This window comes from Carassius gibelio, chromosome A17 (assembly GCF_023724105.1).
Source record: "Carassius gibelio isolate Cgi1373 ecotype wild population from Czech Republic chromosome A17, carGib1.2-hapl.c, whole genome shotgun sequence".
NCBI classification, from domain to species: Eukaryota; Metazoa; Chordata; class Actinopteri; order Cypriniformes; family Cyprinidae; genus Carassius; species Carassius gibelio.
Window position 1 is genome coordinate 7,566,188 of NC_068387.1, and position 27,325 is coordinate 7,593,512.

The following is a 27,325-nucleotide window of genomic DNA, read 5'->3' on the forward strand; positions in this document are numbered from 1 at the left end:
AGATTCCTAGGACTGTCGCTGGATACTAGACTTACATGGAAAGAACATTTTGATAAGATAGTGAGTAAAAGAGTTTTAAATGTGATGAAAGAGGACAAGAGTGGGGAGCAGATTGAGGGGCGCTTCAAACTGTTTTTATAGTAACGATAAGATCTGTGTTAGATTATGGAAGTATAGCATATGGCCTGCTGCAAAATCTTATTGGACAAGTCTTAAGAGTCAGGATAAGGTACATCCAACAAAGAAAATACTGGGAACATGTTGGGAACAAGGAATGAATGAACATAAGAATTTTGAATGAATTTTGGATGAGCTGTAGAAGAAGATATTGGGGAGATGGGGATAAACAATTATAGATGTGAACCAAGAGTAATGTATCTACATAACCCTTTATTGGATTCTTCCTCAGCTAGTAGATTTAGCATTACTGGAGATAAGACAGAGAGAAGTAAGTAATGAGAGCAAAGGAGGATTATGTATGGAAATAATACAGATGCCTCCAAAAAAGGAGGGAGAGTTAATGTGCCAAAGATGAAGAAAAAAAGCTGGAATAAGTGATCAATTGTCAGTATATGAATTGATGGCTATTCTGCTGTACAACTATTTAAGGAAAGAGAAATACAAAATGCAGTCATATGTACATATTTATATTCAGCAATAGTCCGTATTTACAACCCAATGTTAGAATCAAGGCCAGATTTAATCATGGAAATCCTTCAAAATCTCTTTGAGGTAAAATAAAGTAGAAGTACAGTTTAAGTGGTTTCCAGCCCATGTGCTAATAAAAGGAAATGAAGAAGCAGATAAGTTAGCTAAGCAGTAGATGATGAAATGGTATAAACTGAGCTACCACATAGTATAAGAGAAATACAATCAGTGATAAAAGAGAAAGTGATTGAAAAGCGGCAACAATATTGAGATAATACGAGTAATGGGAGATATCTATATGCAATAAAAAGAAAGTGGGAAAAGGTAGAAAAAGTGGGAGAAATTAGGAGGGAGAAAAGTATACAAGAAAAAACAACTAAAAATGTGTGAGAAATGGTGACAGAGTGAAACTGTAGAATATGTGATTATTAATTGTAAGGGTTATGACGAAGAAAGTGCTAAGATGGGAAGTATGGAAGAATGAAGGAAAAGAGTTAATATTAAAGAATATATTAGACTCAGATATAGGAAATAGTACAGAAAATGTGTTGTTTCAGTTTCTGAATAACACAGGTTTAATGAAGAGAATGTAAGATAAGTAGGTTATATATTATAGAAAGGTAGACGATGCAGGTAAGATACTGATATAGTGTCAGTATGAAGGGAAAGTATATCTGAAGGTTAAATTAGGGGATATTACTGTAGACAGTGGGATATTAGAAGTCAAATGGAATTGAGGTGGAAACTGGAGGAGCTGAACCCCCAGCACCAGTGTTTTTTTTTTTTTTTTTTTTTTTTTTTGTGTGTGTGTGTGTGTGTGTGTTGTTGTTTGTTTTTTAATGGTGGTGGTGGTGGTGGGGGGCGTGGGGGGGTGTTAAGGGAAATGAAAATGTTCCTGATCCAAACTATCTGATAATGGCAATGGCAGTAATGTACTGTAAAGTGTGTTTACTAATTTATGAAAAAAGAAGGAAGAAGAAGAAAGATATGTCTATGGGGGTGGGGGATTTAGAAATATACAGTGTGTTCCATACAGGTTATCCACTTTGGAGAGAAAACAATCATGGCGGCCATATTAAATGGTCGTTCCTAACCGAAGTGCTCCAAAACTGGCCACTTCAAAGGGTTCTTCGGAATGAAGGATTTTGAAGGGTACAACTGATGGACACATCGGTCTCCCATGATCCTTTACATAGATTCTTTGCTTGATGACGGCGGCTCCATGTGGTCATGTGATGAAGAAACAGTTTTCTGGTCCCCTTCACCCTTCAACCCTTCAAAGATCTCACACTGGAGGGTAAACCCTTTGAAGGGAGTAGGGCAGAGGGATGAGCCCTTCCGAATGAAACGCAGGGATAAAATACATGCCTCATTGGCCACTTTGGACAGTTGCTGCAATATGGACAGTCCGCCATATTGGTCCGGGCTCTGTAAACAAATGCAAGTAAACAGGGTCAACAATGAATGTGAAGATAATTTGCTGAAGCATTTATCTTTACCTTTACATTTTTACAATTTATTTCTATATGTGTTGCCTCCTTACCTTATGCTTATAATGTTTGTATAATATTTGTAGTATTATTCATACCACAATAATATGTCTTTATAGAAATGTTTCATTACAGTGATAAATATATATATATATTTTTTTTCCTGATGTCTAAAAAACATTTACTGATCTATAAGCATCTATAAGCATTTCACAGATTTTCTATCAGTATACCATAGTTATACAAATGAACCATTTATTTTGATTTAAATGGATGAAAATGGAAAATCACTGGGCGACTTACAGAAGATTCCTTAATGAATCCAGTAAACAATTAAGTTACAGCGGTAAACATTTATAACAAAATTACAGTACAGTAGAAATGTATGAAATTAATTATAGGTGTACTATAAGGTATATAGTAATAGCATACTATATTATTATTAATATAAATAGCCTAAAAAGTATGAGTATAAAGTATCAATATAAAAGCTATTAATAAAATAGCAAATTGTATGTACACATAACACACACACACAAACTATAAAATAATATAGTCAATAAAATAAATAAATAAAACAGTGAGTAGGGAATAGTACAATCATATAATAAGCCTAGTATAAGTCTTAGTATAAGATTACATAATATAATACACAGAAGAGTACAGTCTCTTGGAAATGCAGAAAACATGACAAGCTTTATTCAGCCTTCCTTGAGGTGTGTGTTGTCCTGGTTCTACTGGCTAAAATGGGCAAAACATAAATGAGCCACGATTATATGACAAGCAATCTAATAATCTTCTCTTCAGAGATGAGTCTGTAATTCCGACGGCTGATCTGTCCTCTAGCTCACTGCACTGAACGGCGATTATCTCATAAACTATCAAATAAGATCAGACTTCATAGGAATCATGTCACCTTTATATTATTTCTTACAAAGTCTCAAATTGCAAAGCTTTTATTTTGGTGGCCAACTAATGTCAACATAATTTTGTAATGACAGAATAAAACCAAAAACAACTTTTTACTTAAATGCATTAAAAGTTATTTTCCCAATAAATAATTTGGATTTTACGACGATTTGATGATAGAGATCTTTTGTTCAGTTATGATAGTTAGGGGAAGTTGCCAGGACCAATATGGCGGCGCCGTTATATGTCTATGGGCTTTTGTTTTGACGGCGATGTGGCCCGGAAGTGCTTCTTTCACACTGCCAACATTACACTCGGCTAGTTTGCGATCAGCGTCGGTCGATACCGCGGAATAGGTAGATGGGTTTACCGCGACACAACAACATCGCATGTTTAGAAACCACGGTGCCATTAAGCGCAGCCTGAGATCAGAGAAGTACACCATGACAGACATTCACGAATCTGTTGATTTATGTGTTTACGCGCAGACCGATTGTTATGATTTTAGCGAAGCGTGACGTGACCCTGTGTGATCAAAGTTGAGCAACAGCGTTCACATAATCGATCGGGTCAGTGTACCAAGAGCTCAAACCGACTCTGCAGCACATCAGTAGTGGATGTTCGTGTTTAATCGTGTGATTTGTAAGGATAGATGCATAACATTACAACTAACTAGCTAACAGGCTAATACACCGATCCAAGTGAGAAGTCTCTGCTGGCACCAGACATCGGCCGATTGTAACGTTACAGGATTTGTTGTTTAACTCTAAAGTGGTCCTCGAACTGAGACAGCGGTGTATCTTGAGCTGAAATGGATGACTTCAGCTCCATCAGTCTGCTGTCTCTGGCTATGCTAGTTGGCTGCTATGTGGCTGGAACTATTCCTCTGGCTGTCAACTTCTCTGAGGTGAGCCTAAACTTGAGTTGAACATGTCTCCAGTGGTTTATTTAGGACATTTGTGTTTAGTGCTCGGTCCTTGAGAGCTCTCCAGGGAAATAACTGTGTGTCTGACTCTGAGAAGATAAGTTTAATCGTCCATCATGTGCAACACTGAGGTCCTCAGGAGTAGGACTGAGATGTACATGAACTTTGAGCTCCAAAAGTTTGAGAACTCTTGATTTAAACTACTAAATAGTCTTAAGTTTTCAATGTTGTGATATCAACTGTAAGTGTGTACTGTAGACAAACCATGTTTAACTTGCCACCTACATTGTATTTTTTTAAACAGATTTTACACGGAACTGCTTTCAGATTGATTTTCTGGACAAGCGAGCTGTATGTTTTATAAACCATCAAAACGTGTTTTGATGACTAAAGAAGAAAAGTGGAAGATCTGAATTTAAAATTTTGAACATGCCTGCCTGAATGCCATAAATATAGTTCCCTTTCATAGGGTCACTTCGATGCTGCGGTGACGTCACCATGTATGGGAACACCTTCGGTGTGACGAATGTCTGAAGCCCTATACCATCCCGCCAATCCTATTGGCCAAATAGCGCTTGGCACCGCCCTATGCATGCGTACGCATCGTATACCCGGGTGCCGCGCGCCATTTCGCTCAGATTTCATTCCTTCAGGAATAGCGAATCATCTGTGCCCTATCATCTCGCATTCTCCAGCGATTTTCTTCGAGCAGTGTTTAACTCCTCTTTCGCGGACACGATGAGTCAACGAAAGGTAAGAGCCGTATAATGGGTTTATCACAGGGAGGCACTCATGAGAGATTCGTTTACAGCCTCTCTACATGTTCTCTCTGTGATAGCCTATGGCTATGGTAAAATAAAGAAAAGTATCCGCGCTCTGGAGTCTATTTCTTCAGTCGCCTCGCGTCTAACCCCCACCGTTCGCTTCTGCGGTCGCCGAGGCCCCGCACGAGGTGTTGGTTAGGGGTGATATGTGCGGCTTGACTATGAATACAGTGATGCACTGAAGTTTTTCCACTTGCTCGCTCTCCCTACTCGAGCGCGTTAATCAGAGCAGTTTTGCTTTTATACTATGTTGTCTAACCGCAGCTTCGAACTCACAGTAGGCTCTGGCCGGCATAAGCGGTTCTCATATGTGGTTCTCTCCCTCCGAGTGGACAGGAGAAACGCGCCTCCCCTTCCTCAGTGTGCTATTATGTGGCTATCCGCACGGTGGATAAACTACCCTTCTCACGGACCTCCACCAAGAGGTTTCGAGGTCCTGGAAGCAGCCTTTATCAGCGCATATCACGAACGGCGCGGGTTTTTGCCACGATTAAGTGACATGGCGGACTGCTATTATATAGCGATGCCGTTTGACTACCTCTCTAGCCGAACGGATCGCGCCGAACGGCGCCGCGACCTAAGTCTCGTCAAAGACGTATCGAGTCGTGTCTATTTCGGCAAATTTTATTCTCTAACATTGACTGTCTCGCAGCACAAGCACTTCGAGCGTCACTGAACTGAGCTGTTATTTGAGCGCCCCCTCAGACACTGCACAATTCAGTCTTCAGAGTTTGAGGAACGGCATAGAGACAGGCGAATATGGCCAGTTTATGATGGCTCACACAGCTGCCGCGTTCTCGCTAGCGGCGTGGCCCTATGTTTATCTTGTTGGATTAAATCCTGCCGTGGACACGCTTCAGGATTATACACAACGAAACGCAGCGAGTTTGACGCATGCACTTTCCTTCAATGTTTGCCAGGGTCTGTGCCCTCCACTAAAGAGTGCTGTTGGACTGCTATTGCACATCCAACCCTCTCACTGCAGTCCCCACGCTCTAACATTGACTGTCTCGCAGCAAAGGCACCTCGAGCATCATTGGATTGAGCTATCATTTGAGCGCCCCCTCAGACACTCTGCACTATCCAGCCTTCAGAGTCTGAGGGACGCCACAAGAGGCTGGCAAATATGGCCAGTTTATGACGGCTCACACAGCTGCCGCGTTCTCGCTAGCGGTGTGGCCTAATGTTATCTTGTTGGATTAAATCCTGCCGTGGACACGCTTCAGGATAATACACAACGAAACGCAGCAAGTTTGACGCATGTGCTCTCCTTCAATGTTTGCCAGGGTCTGTGCCCTCCACTAGAGAGTGCTGTCGGACTGCTAATGCGCATCCAACCCTCTCACTGCAGTCCCCACGCTCTAACATTGACTGTCTCGCAGCAAACAGCGCTTCGAGCAGCATTGGATCGGGCTGTAACGCCAAGCGTAAATAAATAAATAATCCCTCAGACACTCTGCGCAATCCAGCTTTCAGATTTCGAGGGGCGATTCAAGGGTCCTACACAGACGACCCGTTTATGACGGCTCGCACAGCCGCCGTTTTAGTTAGCGGCAGAGCCTGATGTTCAATTCGTTGGTCTAATTCCTGCCGTGGACACGTTTCAGGATTATACACAACGGGACGCAATAGCTCTTATGCATACACTTCCCCTGTGCACGAATGCCGCAGGCATTTATGTGTATGACAGCGTTGCAGAAAGCGGAAATTTGAGACCGCTAGTATTGTTTCGGGTCGCGTGGAACGCTTGCCCGGCATTTCTCAATGGGTGTTACGCACAATTGTCACGGATACACCAATTCGTTTTTAAGAGGCCCGCCTCTTTTCCGCTGAATTCTTTCCACGTTGGTAAACCGATGGTAATAGCAGTGTTGTGACAGGAGATGTCAACTCTGCTGAGCAAAGGGGCTATAGAAGACGTACACCCCTCTCAGATGGAGGCAGGGTCTTACAGCTGTTGTTTTGTAAAAAAAAAAAAAAAAAAAGAGACGGCGGATTGTGAAACCGTACTTCTCAAAATGCATGGATGTAGCTCTGGCCCCGTTGCGGCTCCAGGGCGTCCGTCTGTGAACCACTTAGACGATTGGCAGGGTTTAGCGCAATCACATTCTCATCGGGTTCTTGTGCTGAATCACTTTAAGAGCCTGTGCTTACACACGAATTTAAGTGTTTTAATCTCCTCTCAACGGATAACCTTTTCTGGGAATAGAATTGGACTCTCGCGCGACGACAGCAAAGCTTCTCTCCCGCGCGCTCCGTCGATTGCGTCATGCATGCAACGCTTCAAAGCAGGTCGCACAGTGACAGCGAGATTGTGCCTCACACTTAGGTCTAATGGCAGCGACATTCCCCGTAATTTGTCTGGGGTTACTTCACATGCACCCTTTTCAGTGGAAAAATGGGCGGAGAGACGAAATATTTCACCCCGTTGTCTTCCGCATCGGACGATTTCGGTGACACGGAGTTGTGTGATGTCATTAAAACTATGGATGCCAACCGAATTTCTCCTACCGGGGTTCGGCTGGGGATTTGAGCTTTCCCAGAGACCGTCACGACGGATGCGTCTTTGACCGGTTGGGGAGCTGTTTGTCAAGGGCAACCAGCCCATGGAGTGTGGACAGCTGCACAACGCAGTTGGTATATAAACAGGTTGGAATTACTGGCAGTTTTCTGGCTCTCCAGTAATTCGCGAATCTGCTGATCGGCCGTCTTGTGCTGCTCAGATCAGACAACACAGCGTTTGTTTCATACCTGAATCATTAGGAAGGATTACGCTCTCGCCCCCTGTGCAGGCTGGCGAGACATGTTCTTCTTTGGTCTCAGAACAAATTTCTGTCGATCCGAGTTGTTCATGTCCCCGGACGTTTGAACTTCGGAGCGGATATGCTATCCAGACAGTCTCTGGAACAAGGGGAATTGAGATTACACCCCAAACGATGAATCCCTTATGGCCTACGCATTGCCCACTATGCTTCTCCCCATCGCTCCTGGGCTTTGCTGCGTTAGCTCACAGTTGGCCCAGGACCAGTCTGTATGTTTTTCCCCGATTCATTTGATCCCAGCGGTATTATCCTAATAAGGCTGGACAGAGTGGACAGCTGCTGCTGGTGTCTCCGTGATGGCACACGCAGCCGTGGTTTTCGGACCTGATCAGTCTGTTAGCAGGCTCTCCATTGAGTTTTCCCTCAGACAGGATTTGGCACTCGAGGCTGGATCTGTGGAAGTTGTGGGCGTGGCTTCTGAGCAGAGTGAGTTAGTATGTCCCGGTCTTTCTGTTGAAACTACCGAGACTATACTTAATTCTAGAACAGCTTCTACGAGACGCTTATATGCTTTCAAGTGAAGACTGTTTACGACCTGGTGTACAATCGTAATGTGGATCCAGTTTACTGCCCAGTGGCTTCAGTGCTGGAGTTCCTTCAGGATCGTTTTTCGAATAGAGTGACGCCAGTCACTCTAAGGTTTACGTGGCAGCGATTCAGCTTACCACAAATATATAAACGGTACCTCAGTGGGCCGTTATCCACTGGTTTCTCCATACGTGGTGATGCACCACAGCATCTCGTTCCCTATTCAGGGAACCATGGTTACATACGTAACCGAGATGTTTTTCCAGTTCGCATGCCTGTAAACCTGAAAGTATTCTATATATTTGGATTTCCTTCTAGTTTATCATACTTAAACTTTCCTTTTAAAATCTTAATTTCCAATGCCCCATTTAGTTAATTCCCATAGATATGGGGATCTCAAAGCAGCCCCATGTTTAAATTATTGAATTTTACCCATTTTCAGTGATCAAAAACCAATGCTGTTCAATTTGCATACAGCTGATGCTTACTGTATTTAAAGAAGAATGTTTGAATAATAGTGTTTAAACTAGAAATGTGTCTTATATATACTTTATTCAACTTTTCCGTTGATGCTCTGTAAAAATAAACTCCATCCACTGGTCCCTTAATGCTGTTTTTTTTGGTAATCTGTGCAGGGTTGTCTTGCCCTGGCAACCAAAAACACACTCCTTTTGTGACATTTCGCGACGCTCTCACTCTGATCAGTGAATGCCTGTGCTCTCAGTGCTCTGCTATACGGGAGCGCGCGCTTTTCCGGCAGAAGTGCCCTTATAAGGAAATTCCGCTCCATCTAACGTCACACAGAGCCATACTCGAAAAAAACTTTCCGAAACTTGTGACAAACCGGAAGGAGTATTTTTGGAACAAAAATACTCCTTCAAACGTACAACTTAATTTTTTTAACTTTGTCCATGTTTAGCATGGGAATCCAACTCTTTAACGGTGTAAAAAACTCAGTATGCATGAAATAGCATTTCACCCCCCCTTTAAGATATCTTTAAAACTTCTTGAATTAAAGACTTAAAGGGATAGTTCACCCAAAAATAAAAATTTGATGTTAATCTGCTTACCCCCATGGCTTCCAAGGTGTAGGTGACTTTATTTCTTCATTACCGTATTTTTCGGACTATAAGTCGCATCAGTCCAAAAATGTCATGACGAGGAAAAAAACATATAAGTCGCACTGGACTATACAGTATTGTTCAAAATAATAGCAGTACAATGTGACTAAGCAGAATAATCAAGGTTTTTCGTATATTTTTTTATTGCTACGTGGCAAACAAGTTACCAGTAGGTTCAGTAGATTCTCAGAAAACAAATGAGACCCAGCATTCATGATATGCACGCTCTTAAGGCTGTGCAATTGGGCAATTAGTTGAATTAGTTGATAGGGGTGTGTTCAAAAAAATAGCAGTGTGGCATTAAATCACTGAGGTCATCAATTTTGTGAAGAAACAGGTGTGAATCAGGTGGCCCCTATTTAAGGATGAAGCCAACACTTGTTGAACATGCATTTGAAAGCTGAGGAAAATGGGTCGTTCAAGACATTGTTCAGAAGAACAGCGTACTTTGATTAAAAAGTTGATTAGAGAGGGGAAAACCTATAAAGAGGTGCAAAAAATGATAGGCTGTTCAGCTAAAATGATCTCCAATGCCTTAAAATGGAGAGCAAAACCAGAGAGACGTGGAAGAAAACGGAAGACAACCATCAAAATGGATAGAAGAATAACCAGAATGGCAAAGGCTCAGCCAATGATCACCTCCAGGATGATCAAAGACAGTCTGGAGTTACCTGTAAGTACTGTGACAGTTAGAAGACGTCTGTGTGAAGCTAATCTATTTTCAAGAATCCCCCGCAAAGTCCCTCTGTTAAAAAAAAGGCATGTGCAGAAGAGGTTACAATTTGCCAAAGAACACATCAACTGGCCTAAAGAGAAATGGAGGAACATTTTGTGGACTGATGAGAGTAAAATTGTTCTTTTTGGGTCCAAGGGCCACAGGCAGTTTGTGAGACGACCCCCAAACTCTGAATTCAAGCCACAGTACACAGTGAAGACAGTGAAGCATGGAGGTGCAAGCATCATGATATGGGCATGTTTCTCCTACTATGGTGTTGGGCCTATTTATCGCATACCAGGGATCATGGATCAGTTTGCATATGTTAAAATACTTGAAGAGGTCATGTTGCCCTATGCTGAAGAGGACATGCCCTTGAAATGGTTGTTTCAACAAGACAATGACCCAAAACACACTAGTAAACGGGCAAAGTCTTGGTTCCAAACCAACAAAATTAATGTTATGGAGTGGCCAGCCCAATCTCCAGACCTTAATCCAATTGAGAACTTGTGGGGTGATATCAAAAATGCTGTTTCTGAAGCAAAACCAAGAAATGTGAATGAATTGTGGAATGTTGTTAAAGAATCATGGAGTGGAATAACAGCTGAGAGGTGCCACAAGTTGGTTGACTCCATGCCACACAGATGTCAAGCAGTTTTAAAAAACTGTGGTCATACAACTAAATATTAGTTTAGTGATTCACAGGATTGCTAAATCCCAGAAAAAAAAAAATGTTTGTACAAAATAGTTTTGAGTTTGTACAGTCAAAGGTAGACACTGCTATTTTTTTGAACACACCCCTTTCAACTAATTGCCCAATTGCACAGCCTTAAGAGCGTGCATATCATGAATGCTGGGTCTTGTTTGTTTTCTGACAATCTACTGAACCTACTGGTAACTTGTTTGCCACGTAGCAATAAAAAATATACTAAAAACCTTGATTATTCTGGTTAGTCACATTGTACTGCTATTATTTTGAACAATACTGTAAGTCGCATTTATTAAGAACCAAGAACCAAGAGAAACATTACCCTCTACAGCCGCCAGAGGGTGCTCTATGTTTTCAGTGTAGACTACAGGAACACTGAGCAGCATATAGCGCCCTCTGGCGGCTGTAGACGGTAATGTTTTCTCTTGGTTCATTTCTCTTGATTCATGTCAAATTAATTTTTATAAATAAGTCGCACCTGACTATAAGTCGCAGGACCAGCCAAACTATGAAAAGAAGTGTGACTTACAAAATACGGTAAATCACAAACCAAGATTTTTAACTCAAACCGTTGCAGTCTATCACTCTTATAATCTAAGTGGATGAGAATCACGTCTAAAAAATACAATTAAAATAAACAAACATACACGAACAAAACCAGATTAAACCATGCGGCACGTGGTGATACAGTGATGTGAAAATACACTAAACGATCTGTCTGTACAAGAAACTGAACAGTACTAATGTATTTTTTAACCTCTGATTCACACAATGTCTGAACTGTTAGAACTCTCCTGAGCACGCGTTCTCAGCAGCAGGTGCATGACGCATTGTCTTCTCTTTTTGCTTTATGATGGATCACAGACTTAGAAGTGCATTACTGCCACCTATCTCTCAAGTGGACCATTGACACTAGTAATTGAGATTGTAGATATTTTCAATGGTACATTTGAGAGATTGGTGTTTTAGCCATGATTCCCATCCACTTACATTATAAGACTTAATAGACTGCAACGGTTTGAGTAAAAAATATTGTTTTGCGTTCTACTGAAGAAAAAAAGTGACCTACATCTTGGATGCCATGGGGGTAAGCAGATAAACATAAATTTAAATTTTTTGGATGAAATATCCCTTTAAACTTAGGAATTTTCTTTTGGCATTTTTGGCATTCAGAGAGGTGAATTGTATTCAGTTGTTTTGCTTGACGGAAACGAGATACATTTCTAGTTTCAGTATTATTTCTTCTTCAGACATTCTTCTTTAAACACAATAATTTGGGCCCACACATATTCACAGAACTATTAATCTTGCCACTAAGAGTTCTCCTAAATAGCATTAAAGTTTTTAGCTAATAGTTTTTTTCTTACAACCTATTCACAAAGGTGATGATGAGACAAACTTTACTTAGGAATAGACAGAAGTGTTAAGCTAAGGTTAAGGATGGGATTGACCTTGTTGCTATGGATGATTTCAGCATACTTACTAACTATGCACACAGTGATTGACTGATAATCTCTGTCAGAGATTTATTCATAGAAATATTGTAGAGCACAATATTATTTTGCCATATTAAAATTAATGTTTAAAATTAAAATGTTAATTGTTTATTGTCACATTCAAATAAAGATTTTAAAATGCAGGCTAAGTGTCACTAATAAAACAAGTAGGCTATATATTCAGCTAATTGTCAGCCTCTTATATTCAGGGGTTCACATAAGAGGTCCGCATGTGTGAAAAAAAAAAATGCATTATATAAATATGTTCTGACAACGCATTTGCGTACCGACATGGTTGACAGCTGTAAATACACAATTACCATTTTTGATCACAAACTGTACTATATACGTTTTATTTTCAACCTGAAAGCATAAATCTAGTCTATCTCATGCCGTTTTCAAAGCACAATGCAAAGCTGTGACATTCATCCACTGACGCTCTCTAATCAGCTGCGCTAAATCCAGAAACGCGTATACTTACTTTAAACTATAAACTTTTTTTTACTAAATAAATAAAGTGCAATAATATTAAAACTATTATTATTATTATTTTTTTTATAGTTATATTTAATGGGTCACGCTATATGCAGTGTGAGGACCAAACCAAATCTCCAGGTTCTCATATGAAAACCAGGCTGAAAAAATCATGTGCACTCCTGCTTAAATTCTTGATTCTCGTAAATAGTTAATCAATATGCATTAGGGCTACCCTCAACAAAATTTTTTCTGGTTGACTGGTAGTCATTCATTTTAATCATAAGTCGACTATAAGTCGCAATTTTATTAATCACCCATATAAATAATAATAATGAGCCTTTAATTGCCTACATAGCCTAATAAGTGCTCAAGCACACGCAAAAAAGCTTGCCACCGGCAAATATAATAATTATGAATGTGTTAAGGAAAAACAGCAAGTACGTTGCATTAACATTTTGATAATTTTATTGTTACACCAGTGCTTTCTGTTTTCTGTTTAAGAGATGAAGTAAGCGACAATGACTCATCGTCTCCGCCCGCAATATGCGCCTGATGCATGTTTCATACAGATTACATAATCTGAGAATATTTGTTTTCTATTTGAATAGGTTCATTTAAAGGTTTCATTCTCTATAGATATATTTTTCATGTCTGTAATAAGGCAAGCATGCACAGTTTTGCGCTCAAGTTCACTGAGTCTGAGACGGCAGAAAGTGCATCCTGTTTTTTGGTTTCATTATTTTACAAAAGCACAACGTTTTGTTGTTATTCTGAGTGCATACGGATAAACATAGTGTCTTAACAGATAAAAAAAGATTCATTGCTCTTATCTGTATGAGCAAAAATGGCAAAGTATTTTAAAAGCAAATGATCGCACCGGTGCCTCCATCTGTCATGCTGTAGGCCAAGCACACTACTTTTCAGCTTCCACACTGCACACCTTTTTGTAGGCATTAGATTGAGCTGCCATGTATAGTTGCTACTACAGTACATGCATATTTCAGGAGATCATCCTGAAATATATATATATATATATTTATATATATTTATTATTATTATTATTATTATTATTATTATTTTAATCAATAAAGGAGTCAGTTTCTCAATTCATAAAGACCTATTTCTCAATTGGAATCTCCTGAATGAAGGATTCAATGACAAATCCTTTTTTAAACGGCAGTTTTCCCCCCCTCTAGGCGGAAGAGGATAAGCGTTAAAACACTTACAAGTGTTAAGATGCTTTCGTTTTGATGGCTACTGTAGAGAGTAAGTGTTTATGCTCAAACTATAGACCTTTATCCCAGTACTTAAGTTACTTAAATGTCTGTAACACAGAAATAATGATGTGTGTTTGAAAAGACTAGTTGTATTGCTCTTTCTGGATCAGCTGCAGCATGAATGATTCATTCATATGGGCAGCGACAAAACGTGCTTCTCATGCTCCACTGACACTCGCAATGTGAAGCAGTTGTAATAGACATAGCTGAATAATTGTCATTTGAGTATAAGATTGCGTGGGTGTTTGAATCGAGATTGCGATCTTTAATTAATTGTGCAGCTCTTATGTAAACACTGAAAATTGGGAGGATATTATTACGTTCTCACGAGACCAGTCAGATCTCATTCCACGAGAAAAGACGGTTACATGAGTATATATACACGAGTAAGGATGGTGATAAAATAAAACGTGCTAAGCGGATAAAAATTGATAACTGTAATGTATGGCACCGCGCGCTGCAGCAATTAAGTGCTCGCACTGAGTAGGGAGAGGTATGTATCAGCTCTAAGTTGAGGAAAGAACAAAGTGGTGTATAGAAAAAAACATGAAAAAAAAAAGTTTTCTTTTAAGAACAATTGAAATCTAGTGCATGAAAACTTTTTAGTGCTTTATAATGTGTTTGTGCCTTTCGTGGGGCTCAACAATGACACAGAATAGTATATGCACAATATCGGATTTGACTGACCGATACCCGATCCGCAGAAAATGCTAGTATCGGATACAATACTGATCCGCAGTATCGGAATCGATGCATCCCTAATTATTGGGGATATGCCATATTATGATTTTTTTTTAAAAGAAAAATAAATAAATAAAATAATCATAATGGTAATCATAAAAAAATTACACTTAATGTGATGTATTTGCTGATGATCTCAAAATTGCTAAATATTTACATTTTTCTGCCTGGCCAGTTTATTGCTCAGTGGTGATTATGGCCCTGGTTTTGTCCCAGATGAAGTTTGGGTTTGAATGAGCACTGTGATTGTACCAGCATGCTAATGTTGGGTGATATGGTCATTTTTTAAACCGTCATATCGTCAGCCAGTGAGATCGACGATACATGATATTATTGTGAATGGGTGGGGCAAGAGAGAGACTCTTTGTTCTTGTCAGATCCTAACTATTTGGTGTTTTAAACCACGCAGGTGCGTGAGAGACCCTATGGAATCACCAATAATAATAAAAAATATATACTTTCAAACATACTGAAAAACTAACTTTAAATATAAAAATACTTTATTTAAAACAGCCAATACCGTCATATTGCGCGTCCTGTGATAAATTTACCGCATCTGCGAATGGAAGTTATCAGTCTAAATGTTCTTCAAAATCAGTCAACGGTGAAAATCAATAGTAGATTTCCTTTAAAGTAATATTGGACATAAATGAACACGTTAAATATAAATTATTTCAAAATATCAAAATATAAGTATATTCAAAACAGGTAAGTTCATATATTTGCAGTAAAGTTGAATTAAACTGATGTAACGAGTTATCAGTGTCAAAGTGTTATAACTTCTCCACAGACTACAGACTCTAATCCTGTTTATACTGTCTTTTGCGCGCACGCTGTGTATTTGTGTGTGTGTGTGTGTGTGTTGGGTGTGAAATGCAGTGAAGTGAAATAGCTGGGCAGTATGTTAGCTGAATTATAATAATAAATAATATGCCTCATAATAAAAATAAATTATTATAATAATATTATTATCACAATTTAATACATTAATAGGAGAATGAGCCTAATATCGTCTTGACTATCGACAAAGACAACTGCTATCGTCGATACACGATACGATCATCTATCGGCACAACCCTAAAGCATGCTTCTCTCAATGAATATATTTTTTATGATATCCAGCTTATGCAAATTAAGTTGACCTGATATCAACGCCACCTAAATGCATAATTTTGTGACCTAAATACAAGTTTTTGTGATAACTGTTTTATCTTCAGGAGAAGCTGAAGTTGGTGACGGTGTTGGGAGCCGGGCTGTTGTGTGGCACTGCGCTGGCTGTCATTATTCCAGAGGGAGTTCATGCACTCTATGAGGAAATGCTGGAAGGTGAAATTTTTGTGGATTTATTTAAATGGAAAACTTTTGTAAAATTCCATGTCTTTACTGTCCAGTTTGAACAGTTTATTGCATCCTTAATTTCTTACAAATCTTACCAAGCCCACACTTTTGGTCAATATTATACAATTACACATAATACAATCAGAGTACAGAAGTAGTCACTTTACTATAAACTAAACACTTTATTAAATTAGTGTATTTGTTTGTTTATTGACATGATTTGTCCGAACAGATACATTTAGTGGAATTAATCAAACTGTCTAATATTTAATATGAGATAGAGCAGGTTTGGATATAAAGCTATGCACAAGTACAATGTGCCATACAGCTTTTTAGCATTTTACCAAACCATTAATTGTTTAAAATTAGTATTTCCGAAACCCATAGTTACTCCCAGTTACCAATGATAGAAATGATTTCCACAGCTGTACTCATTCATGTTTTGGTTTAGGTGCGCACCACCATGGCCATGGGCAGGTGGAGACAGAAGTTTCTGAACAGAAGGTTGTAGAAGCAGCCGTGGGACAGAGCGGGGAACACAGCCATGGTCACGAGCAGCTCCACGCTTACATCGGCGTCTCTCTGGTGCTGGGCTTCGTCTTCATGCTCTTGGTGGATCAGATTGGCAGTTCTCACATGCACAGCACTGATGGTCGGTGTGACGCTGACATTTTTGATTTCTTCTTGACAGATTAGAATGGGATAAAGTGTCTGAATCTGTTCTCTCCACATTTTTAGATCCAGAAGCAGCAAGGACGGCTAGCTCTAAAGTCACCACCACACTTGGATTGGTCGTTCATGCCGCAGGTAAAAAATAATAGTGTGAATGAAACTTCTTTAGTTGCATTATCCAAACGTTTTCTACGTAATATGTTATGTTAGTAACTTTAGATCATAGTTATCATATTTATGATGTTTAATCTGACCAATAATCCTATTCTCTCTGTGGCTCCAGCTGATGGTGTTGCTCTTGGAGCGGCTGCGTCCACGTCTCAGACCAGCGTCCAGCTCATCGTATTTGTGGCCATTATGTTACATAAGGTACAGTTTTACATATCTTTTCTGTGAATATAGTATCTAATTATACCGTATTTTTCAGACTGTAAGTCGCATCAGTCCAAAAATATGTCATGATGAGGAAAAAAACATATAAGTCGCATTTATTTAGAACCAAGAACCAAGAGAAAACATTACCGTCTACAGCCGCCAGAGGGCGCTATATGCTGCTCAGTGTTCCTGTAGTCTACCACTGAAAACATGTAGTGCCCTCTCACAGCTGTAGACGGTAATGTTTTCTCTTGGTAGATTTCTCTTGGTTCATGTCAAATTAATTTTGATTAATAAGTCGCACCAGCCAAACTATGAAAAAAAGTGTGACTTATTTTGAATCAATTTATTTAGAAATACCTGCTGAATGGCTAAATTTAAATGTAGCCACCTTTCCAAATAAAGGTGCTTGTTTCTCAGTTTATTTAAAATAATAAAATATCAGTTCACTTATTTTGTGCAATTTGACAAATAAAAATGCCACAGGTAGCCAGACTTATCTGAACAACCTTTTAATTGAAGCAAAATTTAACATAAATAAATGTAGAATATTTTTTTCCCAAAAAATCTCTAAATTGTTTCTCAGTATTTTAAATGAAAGTTCATAAAGATAAACATATATATGATTGACAGTACTTGCACTCACATAGTTATTGTCTATTCTGTCCATCTTTGCCACTATTTTCCAATGGCCTGCTTTTTAAAACTAATTGAATTAATTCGTTTCTGACTGAATTTTAATTTTATTATTATTATTTTGTAGATCAGTACTGCTACACCTTTAATTTCGCTTGACTTATGTTTCTGTGAACTGTTAAGCCTTTTAATTTTAAGCTCTTTTTTTATACCCGTTAAATCTGATTAAGTCTGGTTTGCTGTGGTTTCGTCTTGTGTTTCAGGCTCCTGCTGCGTTTGGACTTGTCTCTTTCCTCATGCATGCAGGTTTAGAAAGAAACCGTATCCGGAAACATCTCTTGGTCTTTGCCTTGGCTGCCCCTGTTTTGGCCATGCTCACCTACGTAGGACTCAGTCAGGTATGTTCAAATAAAAGAATACAGACAATAATATTCTAATAGTCTTGTTACTGTCAATATTTTTTGAGCAATATGTGCATATAATTTGAAAGTGAACTGGGTTAAAATAACTTGAAACAAAACTTCAAAGGTAATTTAATGTATATGCTTATGTGCATAATAATAATAATAATAATCATATATTTTTTAAAAGAGTGCCTAAGTGCCTGCCCACTTTGTCATCCATGTTCGTAACGTCTACAGTCCCATGAAACATTGTAAATGTTTGTTTCACAATATGCTTGTGTGATTTGCGTTAGGGCTGTGCGATATGGATAAAAATACAAATATTGCGATTTTTTTTATCTATTTTGCGATTTAGATTTTAATCATGATTTTGACACACATGGACATGCTTTACAGTCATTAATGCATTCAGTATGAATTTTAATCATATTTCCAAAAGAAATCCAATTAGAGCTTTTTCAAAAAGTTGTAACGTCTATAGAACAGACATAAGTCAAAATAAATTAAAGGTGTGACAAAATGTTTAGACATATGGCAAATAAATAAATAAATCCCGTGTCCAGGGATTTTTTTTTTTTTTTGCCATGCATTGGTCATAGATATCATTGTAGCGGAGCCTCAGGTGCTGAAATATATTAGTTACACATTATACAGGTTCAAACGTACTCTGTCTGTAGTGCGTCTACAGTATGTGTATGCGGTGCAGCAGCGAGCGCGCATTATTGTAACGCGAAAGCATGTTAAAATAATGCGCGAAAGCGAATCTCTCCGATCGCATGCAGATTTCCTTTGCTCTGTCACAAAACCTGACGTGCTTGCTCAGATACACGCTGCTCTTGTCCCGGGAGAGTGTGCACACTTAAAACGTGTCACCTCTCACTCAAACTGCGTCCCATGCACTCACAACACTCTCTGTGCTCATGTGCTAGATATTAATTATTTTCGCACCTTTCTATTTCCAACCCTTTCTGTTCACATCTTTCGCATCTATTACCGCATGCAGTGTGAACGCACTGATCTGTTAACATGGGCTCGGAAAAAATACGCATCACAGACAGTGTGTGTGAATCTGGATTTACCTAGGCATATGCCCAGTCTGTACTGTTGTCACGCTCCATTTAGGTGCACTGCATTCTGATTGGATCAGATAACATACTGTGGGAGGTCGGGGCCTGCGGAAAATCATGCTATAAGGCGATTTAGAAATCGTGCATGCTCAAATTGTGATTTTTTTTTTTTTTTCTGAACAGCATCGTGGGTAGTGTGGTTTTCCATAAATTTGTCTATAAGAAGTATTGTCAAATTAAGTTAAAATAATGCAAACATATGGCTTCAACAGAAGCGTATACAATCATTTAACAACCTGAAGGTTTTTGAAGGATTTATTATTAAAAACCAGCTTCATCCATCTCTGTGGAAAAATCTATTTATTTTTTATTTTATTTTTTTTACCAGACTTATGTTTTCTATAATATTTTAATTACTAATTTATTCCATCTTTATTAATATTTTGTTAATGACTTGTTTTGATTGACAATTTAACTTATTTTGAATATGACAACCTTGCCATATATTACTTTAATATGTGCTAAATTGACATTTATCGTGTAATGTTGATTTTTATAATTTTTTTCTTAATGTTACATCCACTAATAGCATGGGGTTTAGTGTCATTATTATTATAACTCCACAGCGATAACTTCAGATGCTTCACCAGGGTTACATAACAATCATGGAGACCCACATTGTTTTCCAGATTTGTCCCGCAGGCTTCCCATGTCCATGGGAATGGATGAAGGGGCAGAGTTAAGATTACTCACCTCTGGCTCCCTGCTGTGAAACACCCCCTAATTGTGTCTCTTTATACAGCCTAAAATTACTGAAATGCAGAAAAGCTGTGTGATTTTACCACTGGGATGCCAATGTGCATCCCTTTAACAATACTGAATATTTAATGTACACCAAATAAAAAAAAACAGACATTGTCCTAGATTCACCCGTCATTGAACACTTTTCCTCTTCTTCCTTCCAGAGCAGTAAAGAGGCGCTATCTGATGTCAACGCCACTGGTGTGGCCATGCTGTTTTCCGCCGGCACCTTCCTGTACGTTGCCACGGTGCACGTCCTCCCAGAAGTGGGCGGCATGGGCGGCCACAGCCACTCGCCCGGAGGCAGCGCAGGGAACGGACTGAGCAAAGTGGAGGTTGGAGCTCTGGTTCTTGGCTGTCTGATACCTCTGGTGCTGTCCATCGGCCACCAGCACTAGTGTTCTTCACTTGAAGAGCACTGAAGATGATCTGAAAAGTGTAAATGGGACTTTAAACAGCATTGGCCGAACACACCCTCACAGATGTGGTTTGAATCACACCTCTGTCTGTTTATTCAAGTTGTCATTTGGAGTGAACGCAGGAACATTGCAGTCGGAATCAAGATTTGAGAAGCACCTCTGGACTTCTGGAATGGGCTGCCCTGTCCCTTCATAAAGCCCTGTGGGCTGACAGCTTATGACCATACACAAATAAACCTGATCATGTGTCCAACTCTTAATTTTTTTGTTTTCTTCAGTGGTACTGGTTTAAAAGTTTCGGTTGCTGGTGGGTAGTCTTGAATGCATTTTATTTGACTTTCTATTAGTTTTTATATGAAATATGTCCATTAATCTTTTAAAGATGAATCAACACAGTTTTGCCCATTCACAATCATAATAAAAAAGATAAAACCATTAAATTCATAGTCCTTGAGTAATTATTAACCCCTTTTCTACTTGATTAGTTATTTTAAACTTTGATCAAATGACACCTTACCTAATACACCGATGTGCAGGGCTTTGTTTTACCCAGTCTCACAAACTTGGCTACTGATAAAATTATTCCCTGCTTTTAAACTATAGTCATTTATTCAAAAATGTCATCATATATTTGGTTATTGGAAAAATATGACCTCTTTTGCCAGTAGAATTTTAAATATTCAAATCTTTGAAAGGACTCTTATTTTTGTTTAATTCAAACAGTTGCTTTTATTATTATTTATATTACAGGATTTATTATTATTATTAATAAATCACACTTGAAGGTTTGTAGTCCAAATGCTTGCAGGTGCACAAGCATGTTCTTATGAGCTCAGTGCATGTAGAGCTTTATTATTTGACTTATTATTTAACATTTTTTTCAAACCTGACTGATTGTTTATATTCACTCTTAAAAAAAAAAAAAAAAAAATCGTATTGGTAATTCGGATGTTTTGTACTGTGATGCCTGCTTCTTGCAGAGCCTGTGTACTGTAAATATGTATTTTCTGTATAAATGACAAAACCAAAATACCCTGTTTGACACCCAGAGTAGTTTTAGTCTCATTTAGCTTGCGTAATGAGTGGAAAAGAAGGATAGTTTTTAAATGAATGGAATTGATACTTCAGTTTTAATATGATTTTTATTCTTTGTCTTGACTGAAGAGAATGTGAGGTCCGTTCAATTATTTGGTAGATTCCTGCTTTTGACACCTAAAGGTTTTAGATTTGAAGGTGTGATCTACGATCAGGAATGCTGATGTGTTCATCACCAAGTTCTTTAACTCCGTGGTTCCCAACCCAGGTCCTGGAGGCACCCCAACACTGCACGTTTTGTCTGTCTCCTTAAACACACCTGATTCAGGTTATCAGCTCATTAGTAGAGACTCCAAGACCTGAAACTGGTGCGTCAGAGAAAGAAGACATGCAAAATGTGCAGTGTTGGGGTGCCTCCAGGACCAGGGTTGAGAACCACTCACTTAACTGTTGCCTCCGACTTTTGGGGCCAACACGGACACCAGCAACAACCCGTGGTCCTGGTTTACAAAATGTTGCTGTCTTGCTCTAAAAAAGGACAGTTGTACTTTATATCAGTGGTTCCCAGCCAGGTTACTTGAGGCCCCCTAACACTGCACATTTAGCTTTTCTCCTGTTGTCTGACACGCCTATCTCAGGTTTTGAAGTCTCTACTAATAAGCTAATGAGTTAAATCAGGTGTGTTTGATTAAGGAAATGTGCAAATTGTGCAGATTTGGGGGCCTCCAGGAATGTGGTTGGGAACCACTGGTCTGTATTATGAAAGCTTTATTAGTGCTTTTAGCTCTCTAGCGCCCTCATATTGCCTTAGTGCGCAAGCGCAGCATCAACCTCGATTTGTGGAAAAAACTAAATTCATGCTGATTTGCAAATAATTATTTTACGACTCCCTTAAAAGGGAAAACTGCATTAGCCTCAGTTGAATACTGCGACATGACCTCCTCCTGTAGACTTGGGACAGATCTAAAATGGAACTGAATGGTGGTTAGGTGAAATGTGTTACCATATTGACTTATTTTGACTGATTTTAATCACAACCCAAATCTGTGTGTGTGGGGGGGTGTATTGGAATAGAAATGTTACAAATTGCTGGGATAAGATGAATTCATGGGAATTTAATGAATTGAATTGGATGAAGTTTTGGGCTTTTACGTAATCATTCCACAAGAGCAGTACGCCTTATTTTTCAACTTTAAAATGGTCTCAAAATTATCTGTTCATGATTTGAATAAACTTGTTTTCTTTTTTTCTTTTTTTATGGATGCCAATCTTACTATGTACCTTATTTTGCCTTTCTAATAACATTTGGAATTGCATTGAGACATATTTTCAGATTGTGAATTAATGAAGCAAATAAATGCGAAATGAGTAATCCTTTAAAGAAAAATAGTAATTATTGTCCAATCATGAAGACACACACAAGTACATTTTTAGATATTGGCAGCAATCTGGGATGTTTGTCTATATATATATATATATATATATATATATATATATATATATATATATATATATATATATATATATATATAAAATAAACTTTATAAGTTTGTTGTAATGTCATTTTGTAGTCGAAACAGAATACGAGTGCATCACAGTTATGATTATTAAGACTTATTGAATCGTAGACTTATATTAAACTATCATTAAATAATAATAATATAATAAAAAATATCCAAATACAGATAAATAATTATGAATCATTTCAATATTTATGTAAAAGATGAGCAGAAGAAACTTCTTTAAAAAACATTAAAAATAGTAATGTTTACAAACTTTTGGTCTGTACTGTATATATATATATATATATATATATATATATATATATATATATATATATATATATATATATACCTACACACACACATACATTTTACACAAATAACAACCACCTACATTTGAATTATTTGAATGTATTATAAACGACACACTACACATGGAACATTTAATATACAGCTTAAAAAACAAAATCCTCCTCTTTTTAGAGACCTGAAAAAAAAAAAAAATATATATATATATATATATATATATTTGGTCCATCATGACCCCTTTGACTCACGATATAACTTTTTCCCACCGTCAACACAAATTTTTCGATTTCATGTGCTATCACTTTGTTTCAGTATTAATTTGCTAATACAAACTGGACCTGTTGAGGTACAGTATGTACTACATTTGTATACTGTTTTATGTGCAATAATTTTATTGTTTTGTTTATGTTGTAAACTGATAAATAAAAAATAAAATAAAAATATTGCACAAATTACAGCTCATCAATTCCACCACAAACAACTATTTTTTGGCAAAATACTTTTTTATCTAAAGTTAGCATTCTTAACTATATTATTGTTTATAAAGATCATGTTTGCAGAAGGAAGAAATAGTATCCTGCATATTTTCATTATAAGCTGTAATTCTGTTAAAATATATAAGAATATTATAAGCAATTTACAAATGCATTAATGTGATGTGTATCAAGATAAATTATGATGTAATATAACAATCTTCAGTTTTCTGCTCATAAACCCATTATATTATTATAATATAATAATGTAATTAATACAACAATGTGATTTTTGTTTTGCAAGATGAAAATATTTTTTCTGTGGTATCAATCTACAAAGATGTACTGTAAAATGCAAATAACCTTTAGTCCATGTGTAAAGTCACAGACAAAGTGTTATTAATTATAAATCCACTTGATCTGGAGCTGTGTTAAGTGTCTAGGATACATCATCCCTGATCCATCAGCAAACTATGAACTCATAAATGTGTATGATACCATGCATTCAATGATAAGACAAATCACTGTAAATATGGCAGATTTATGAGCATATAGAGCCATAATGTCTTTGCTAAAGTTGTTTGGACAGAAATACATCTGTAATCCTAACATTTATGCACACAACACCACCAAATGGCTCTTTAGCAGATTAATCTGCCTGTAAAATTGGACAGATTGCTCTTTTATGTAAGAACAACCTCTGAAATCTCTTTTCCCCACCTGTCTAAAATATTTTTTTTGGTAACTATAGGCACTTGTGTCCCTGTGTAATAAATAAATAAAAGAAAATAAACATAATAAATGAATGGATAAACGAAAAGTATTCAATTCAGTTTGTACAATACAATTACAATTATTAACGAATTAATATTTTGATGCATTTTGGATTTGGACAGAATTACAGTTTGACTGGAAACAGCATCTTTCTTCACACATCACATCTTTATTGATCTTTATAATCTTTATTGATCTTTATCAAGTCTGAGTTGGAATTTATGAAAAAAGTGTATGTAAATTATATTCACATATTGAAATGGTTCATGATTAATTTACTCTGTTTAGATTATCATTCATTTGTGCTGATACTTTTTTATCGTTTATTGTAACATAGTACTGTAAGTCTGTGTCTGGGACATCAGGGTTAGGGTTATAAAGTATATGTAAAATGTCTTAAATAAATGATAAAGGCAAGGCAAAAGTTTCAAGAAACTTGTTTTAGTAATAGACAGACAGATAGACCAACCCGATCTCACAACAATTCGTAAATTTTTCACAAGGTGGCTTATTCGTACGAATTCGTACGACCACACTCGTACAAATTCATACAGTTTTTGCCAAATCGGACGTATTTTACGAGTTGCACAATTCGTATGAATTTGTACGAGTGTGGTCGTACGAATTCGTACGAATAAGCCACCTTGTGAAAAATTTACGAATTGCCGTGAGATCGGGTTGGTCTATCTGTCCGTCTATAACTTTTGCCTTGCCTTTATCATTTATTTAAGACATTTTACATATACTTTATAACCCTAACCCTAATGTCCCAGACACAGACTTACAGTACTATGTTACAATAAACGATAAAAAAAAAGTATCTGCACAAATGAATTATAATCTAAACAGAGTAAATGAATCATGAACCATTTCAATATGTGAATATAATTTACATACACTTTTACATATTTTATCGTAAAATCGGATGTACTTTACGAGTTGCACAATTCGTATGAATTTGTATGAATGACCTACACCTAACCCTGCCCCTAAACCTAACCGTCACTGGGGTTTAGACAAATCGTATAAAATCGTACAGGTGAGGTCATACAAATTCGTACGAATAAGCCACGAATTGGTCGTGGGATAGGTTGGGATAGACAGACAGATCCAACATCATAAGTGATGTAATCCATAAAGTAATAGCTTTTCTCTTAAAAATATCCCATTGACGTCCCTCAGATTAAAAATAAAAATCTCTATCTATTCCTCCCTCCTTCTCTGATTCTGTTTCCACACTGTCTGATATCAGCTGACGTCACTATTGGCAGACGCATCATTCCACATCGCTGAATGACTGCTGAGTGCATCAGATGCTCTGTCTGTTTGAATGCGGCTCTATAGGATTATTGGAGAGTCTGCATGCCACTGTTTCAACTCTATTGACATTTTTCTTTTACCACACCTCCTCCTCTCCTACTTCCTGTGAAATATTCAGCTATGTTCTCCTCGTCCAGACCCTCCTTACTCTCGCCCCGGACCTCCATGGATCAAGCTGACTCGGACGCTTTGGACATCAGCACCAAAGTGCAACTGCATGGGGTTCTGTGGAAGAGACCTTTTGGGAGGCCCTCAGCCAAGTGGTCCCGCAGGTAATATTGGGACGTATGCGCAATCTGTAACAAGATTAAAGGCATTTATAAGACTTTTTATCAGGGGGATCTTTTTAGTTGTTTTATTTTAGTTTGCTGTTGTTTAAATAGTTGTACTTTCTAAGAACACACAAATGCATTTGTTTGTTTTAGTTGTTCTGGTCAGCAATGGAGTGTTATGAAATGTGTAGTGAATTTTTTGCACTGAGTCTAAGCACATTCTATTTTTGTGTGGTGCCTTGTTGTGTAATGCACTTTAAAAGCTTTAGATGATATTGAGTAACCTATCATATAAAATGAACTGAGATGAGCTTTAAATGTGCCTTTAAAGCTGAGTAAGTCCGATCTATATAGATGTTGTGTGCTGCCAGGTTTTTTTTTTTTTTTTGTACTGTACCTATTGCAATGCCTTCATTATGTGCAGTGTTAGCTCTGAGGTTATTATTGAATTTATTGTTGTTGTTTGTGCTTTCGTAACAGATTCTTCATCATCAAGGATAGTTTTCTTTTGTACTATGCTGAGAACGAGAAAAAAAGCTTTGAGACCAATAGATATTTCAACATTCATCCTAAGGTACACAGACATCTGCATTTCATAGACTTACACATTTATTATTATTATTATTATTATTATTATTATTATTATTATTATTATTATTATTATTATTATTATTATTATTATTATTATTATTATTATTATTAACTCTAACCAATGAAGTATTCATGGATATATTTTTAATTATTAGTGCTGTCAATCGATTCAAAAAATAACTTTATTAATTGCTTATTTTTTTCTGAAATTTCTCGCGATTAATCCCACCTAACAGTAATGTTTTTAAATATACTGTTATATTGCAATAATTTCATGTTCAATTAATGCAGTAACAACATAAAGACGGTGTATTTTATATATTTGTTTAATGACATGAAGTTTAATTTCTTTAATGACAGTCTTTTTTTTTATGACTGAAGGCGAGTAGGCTGTCTTGAATACTTGAAACATGAAACTAAAACAAAAAAAATTAATTAAATGAAAAGTTTTGATTGCTGTATTAAATTTAGACTTGCTTATGTCACTGATGTCACTTTTTTTTTTTTTTTTACGGAGTTTTACAGAGTTGCACATTATAACCAATTGCACACGATTCCGTTGAGTTTATGAACACAATGGCCAATCAGAGGCATCCACATTAGTCATCGCATTTTTAAACGTGCATGCTAAATTAATTCTTGCAAATGTTCTCAT

General features: G+C 37.4%; 2 protein-coding genes across 2 annotated transcripts in view; both read left to right on the top strand.

The window, feature by feature from the left end:
• The first annotated feature begins 3,323 nt into the window (after nt 1–3,323).
• On the top strand, nt 3,324–20,834 carry LOC127933461 (zinc transporter ZIP9). Its single transcript, XM_052530483.1, has 7 exons — nt 3,324–3,954; nt 15,900–16,008; nt 16,472–16,672; nt 16,759–16,827; nt 16,976–17,061; nt 17,967–18,101; nt 20,140–20,834. Exons 1-7 carry the CDS (start codon nt 3,859–3,861, stop codon nt 20,371–20,373), a joined length of 930 nt encoding a protein of 309 aa, XP_052386443.1. The 5' UTR covers nt 3,324–3,858; the 3' UTR covers nt 20,374–20,834.
• A 4,954-nt stretch (nt 20,835–25,788) lies between these two features.
• Nucleotides 25,789–27,325, top strand: part of plekhd1 (pleckstrin homology domain containing, family D (with coiled-coil domains) member 1) — a 14,591-nt gene continuing 13,054 nt past the window's right edge. Inside the window, exons 1-2 of the mRNA XM_052619728.1 lie at nt 25,789–26,079; nt 26,560–26,653. Coding sequence (XP_052475688.1) covers nt 25,928–26,079; nt 26,560–26,653 — 246 coding nt within the window. The 5' untranslated portion in view covers nt 25,789–25,927. The remainder of the gene's footprint in view (nt 26,080–26,559; nt 26,654–27,325) is intronic.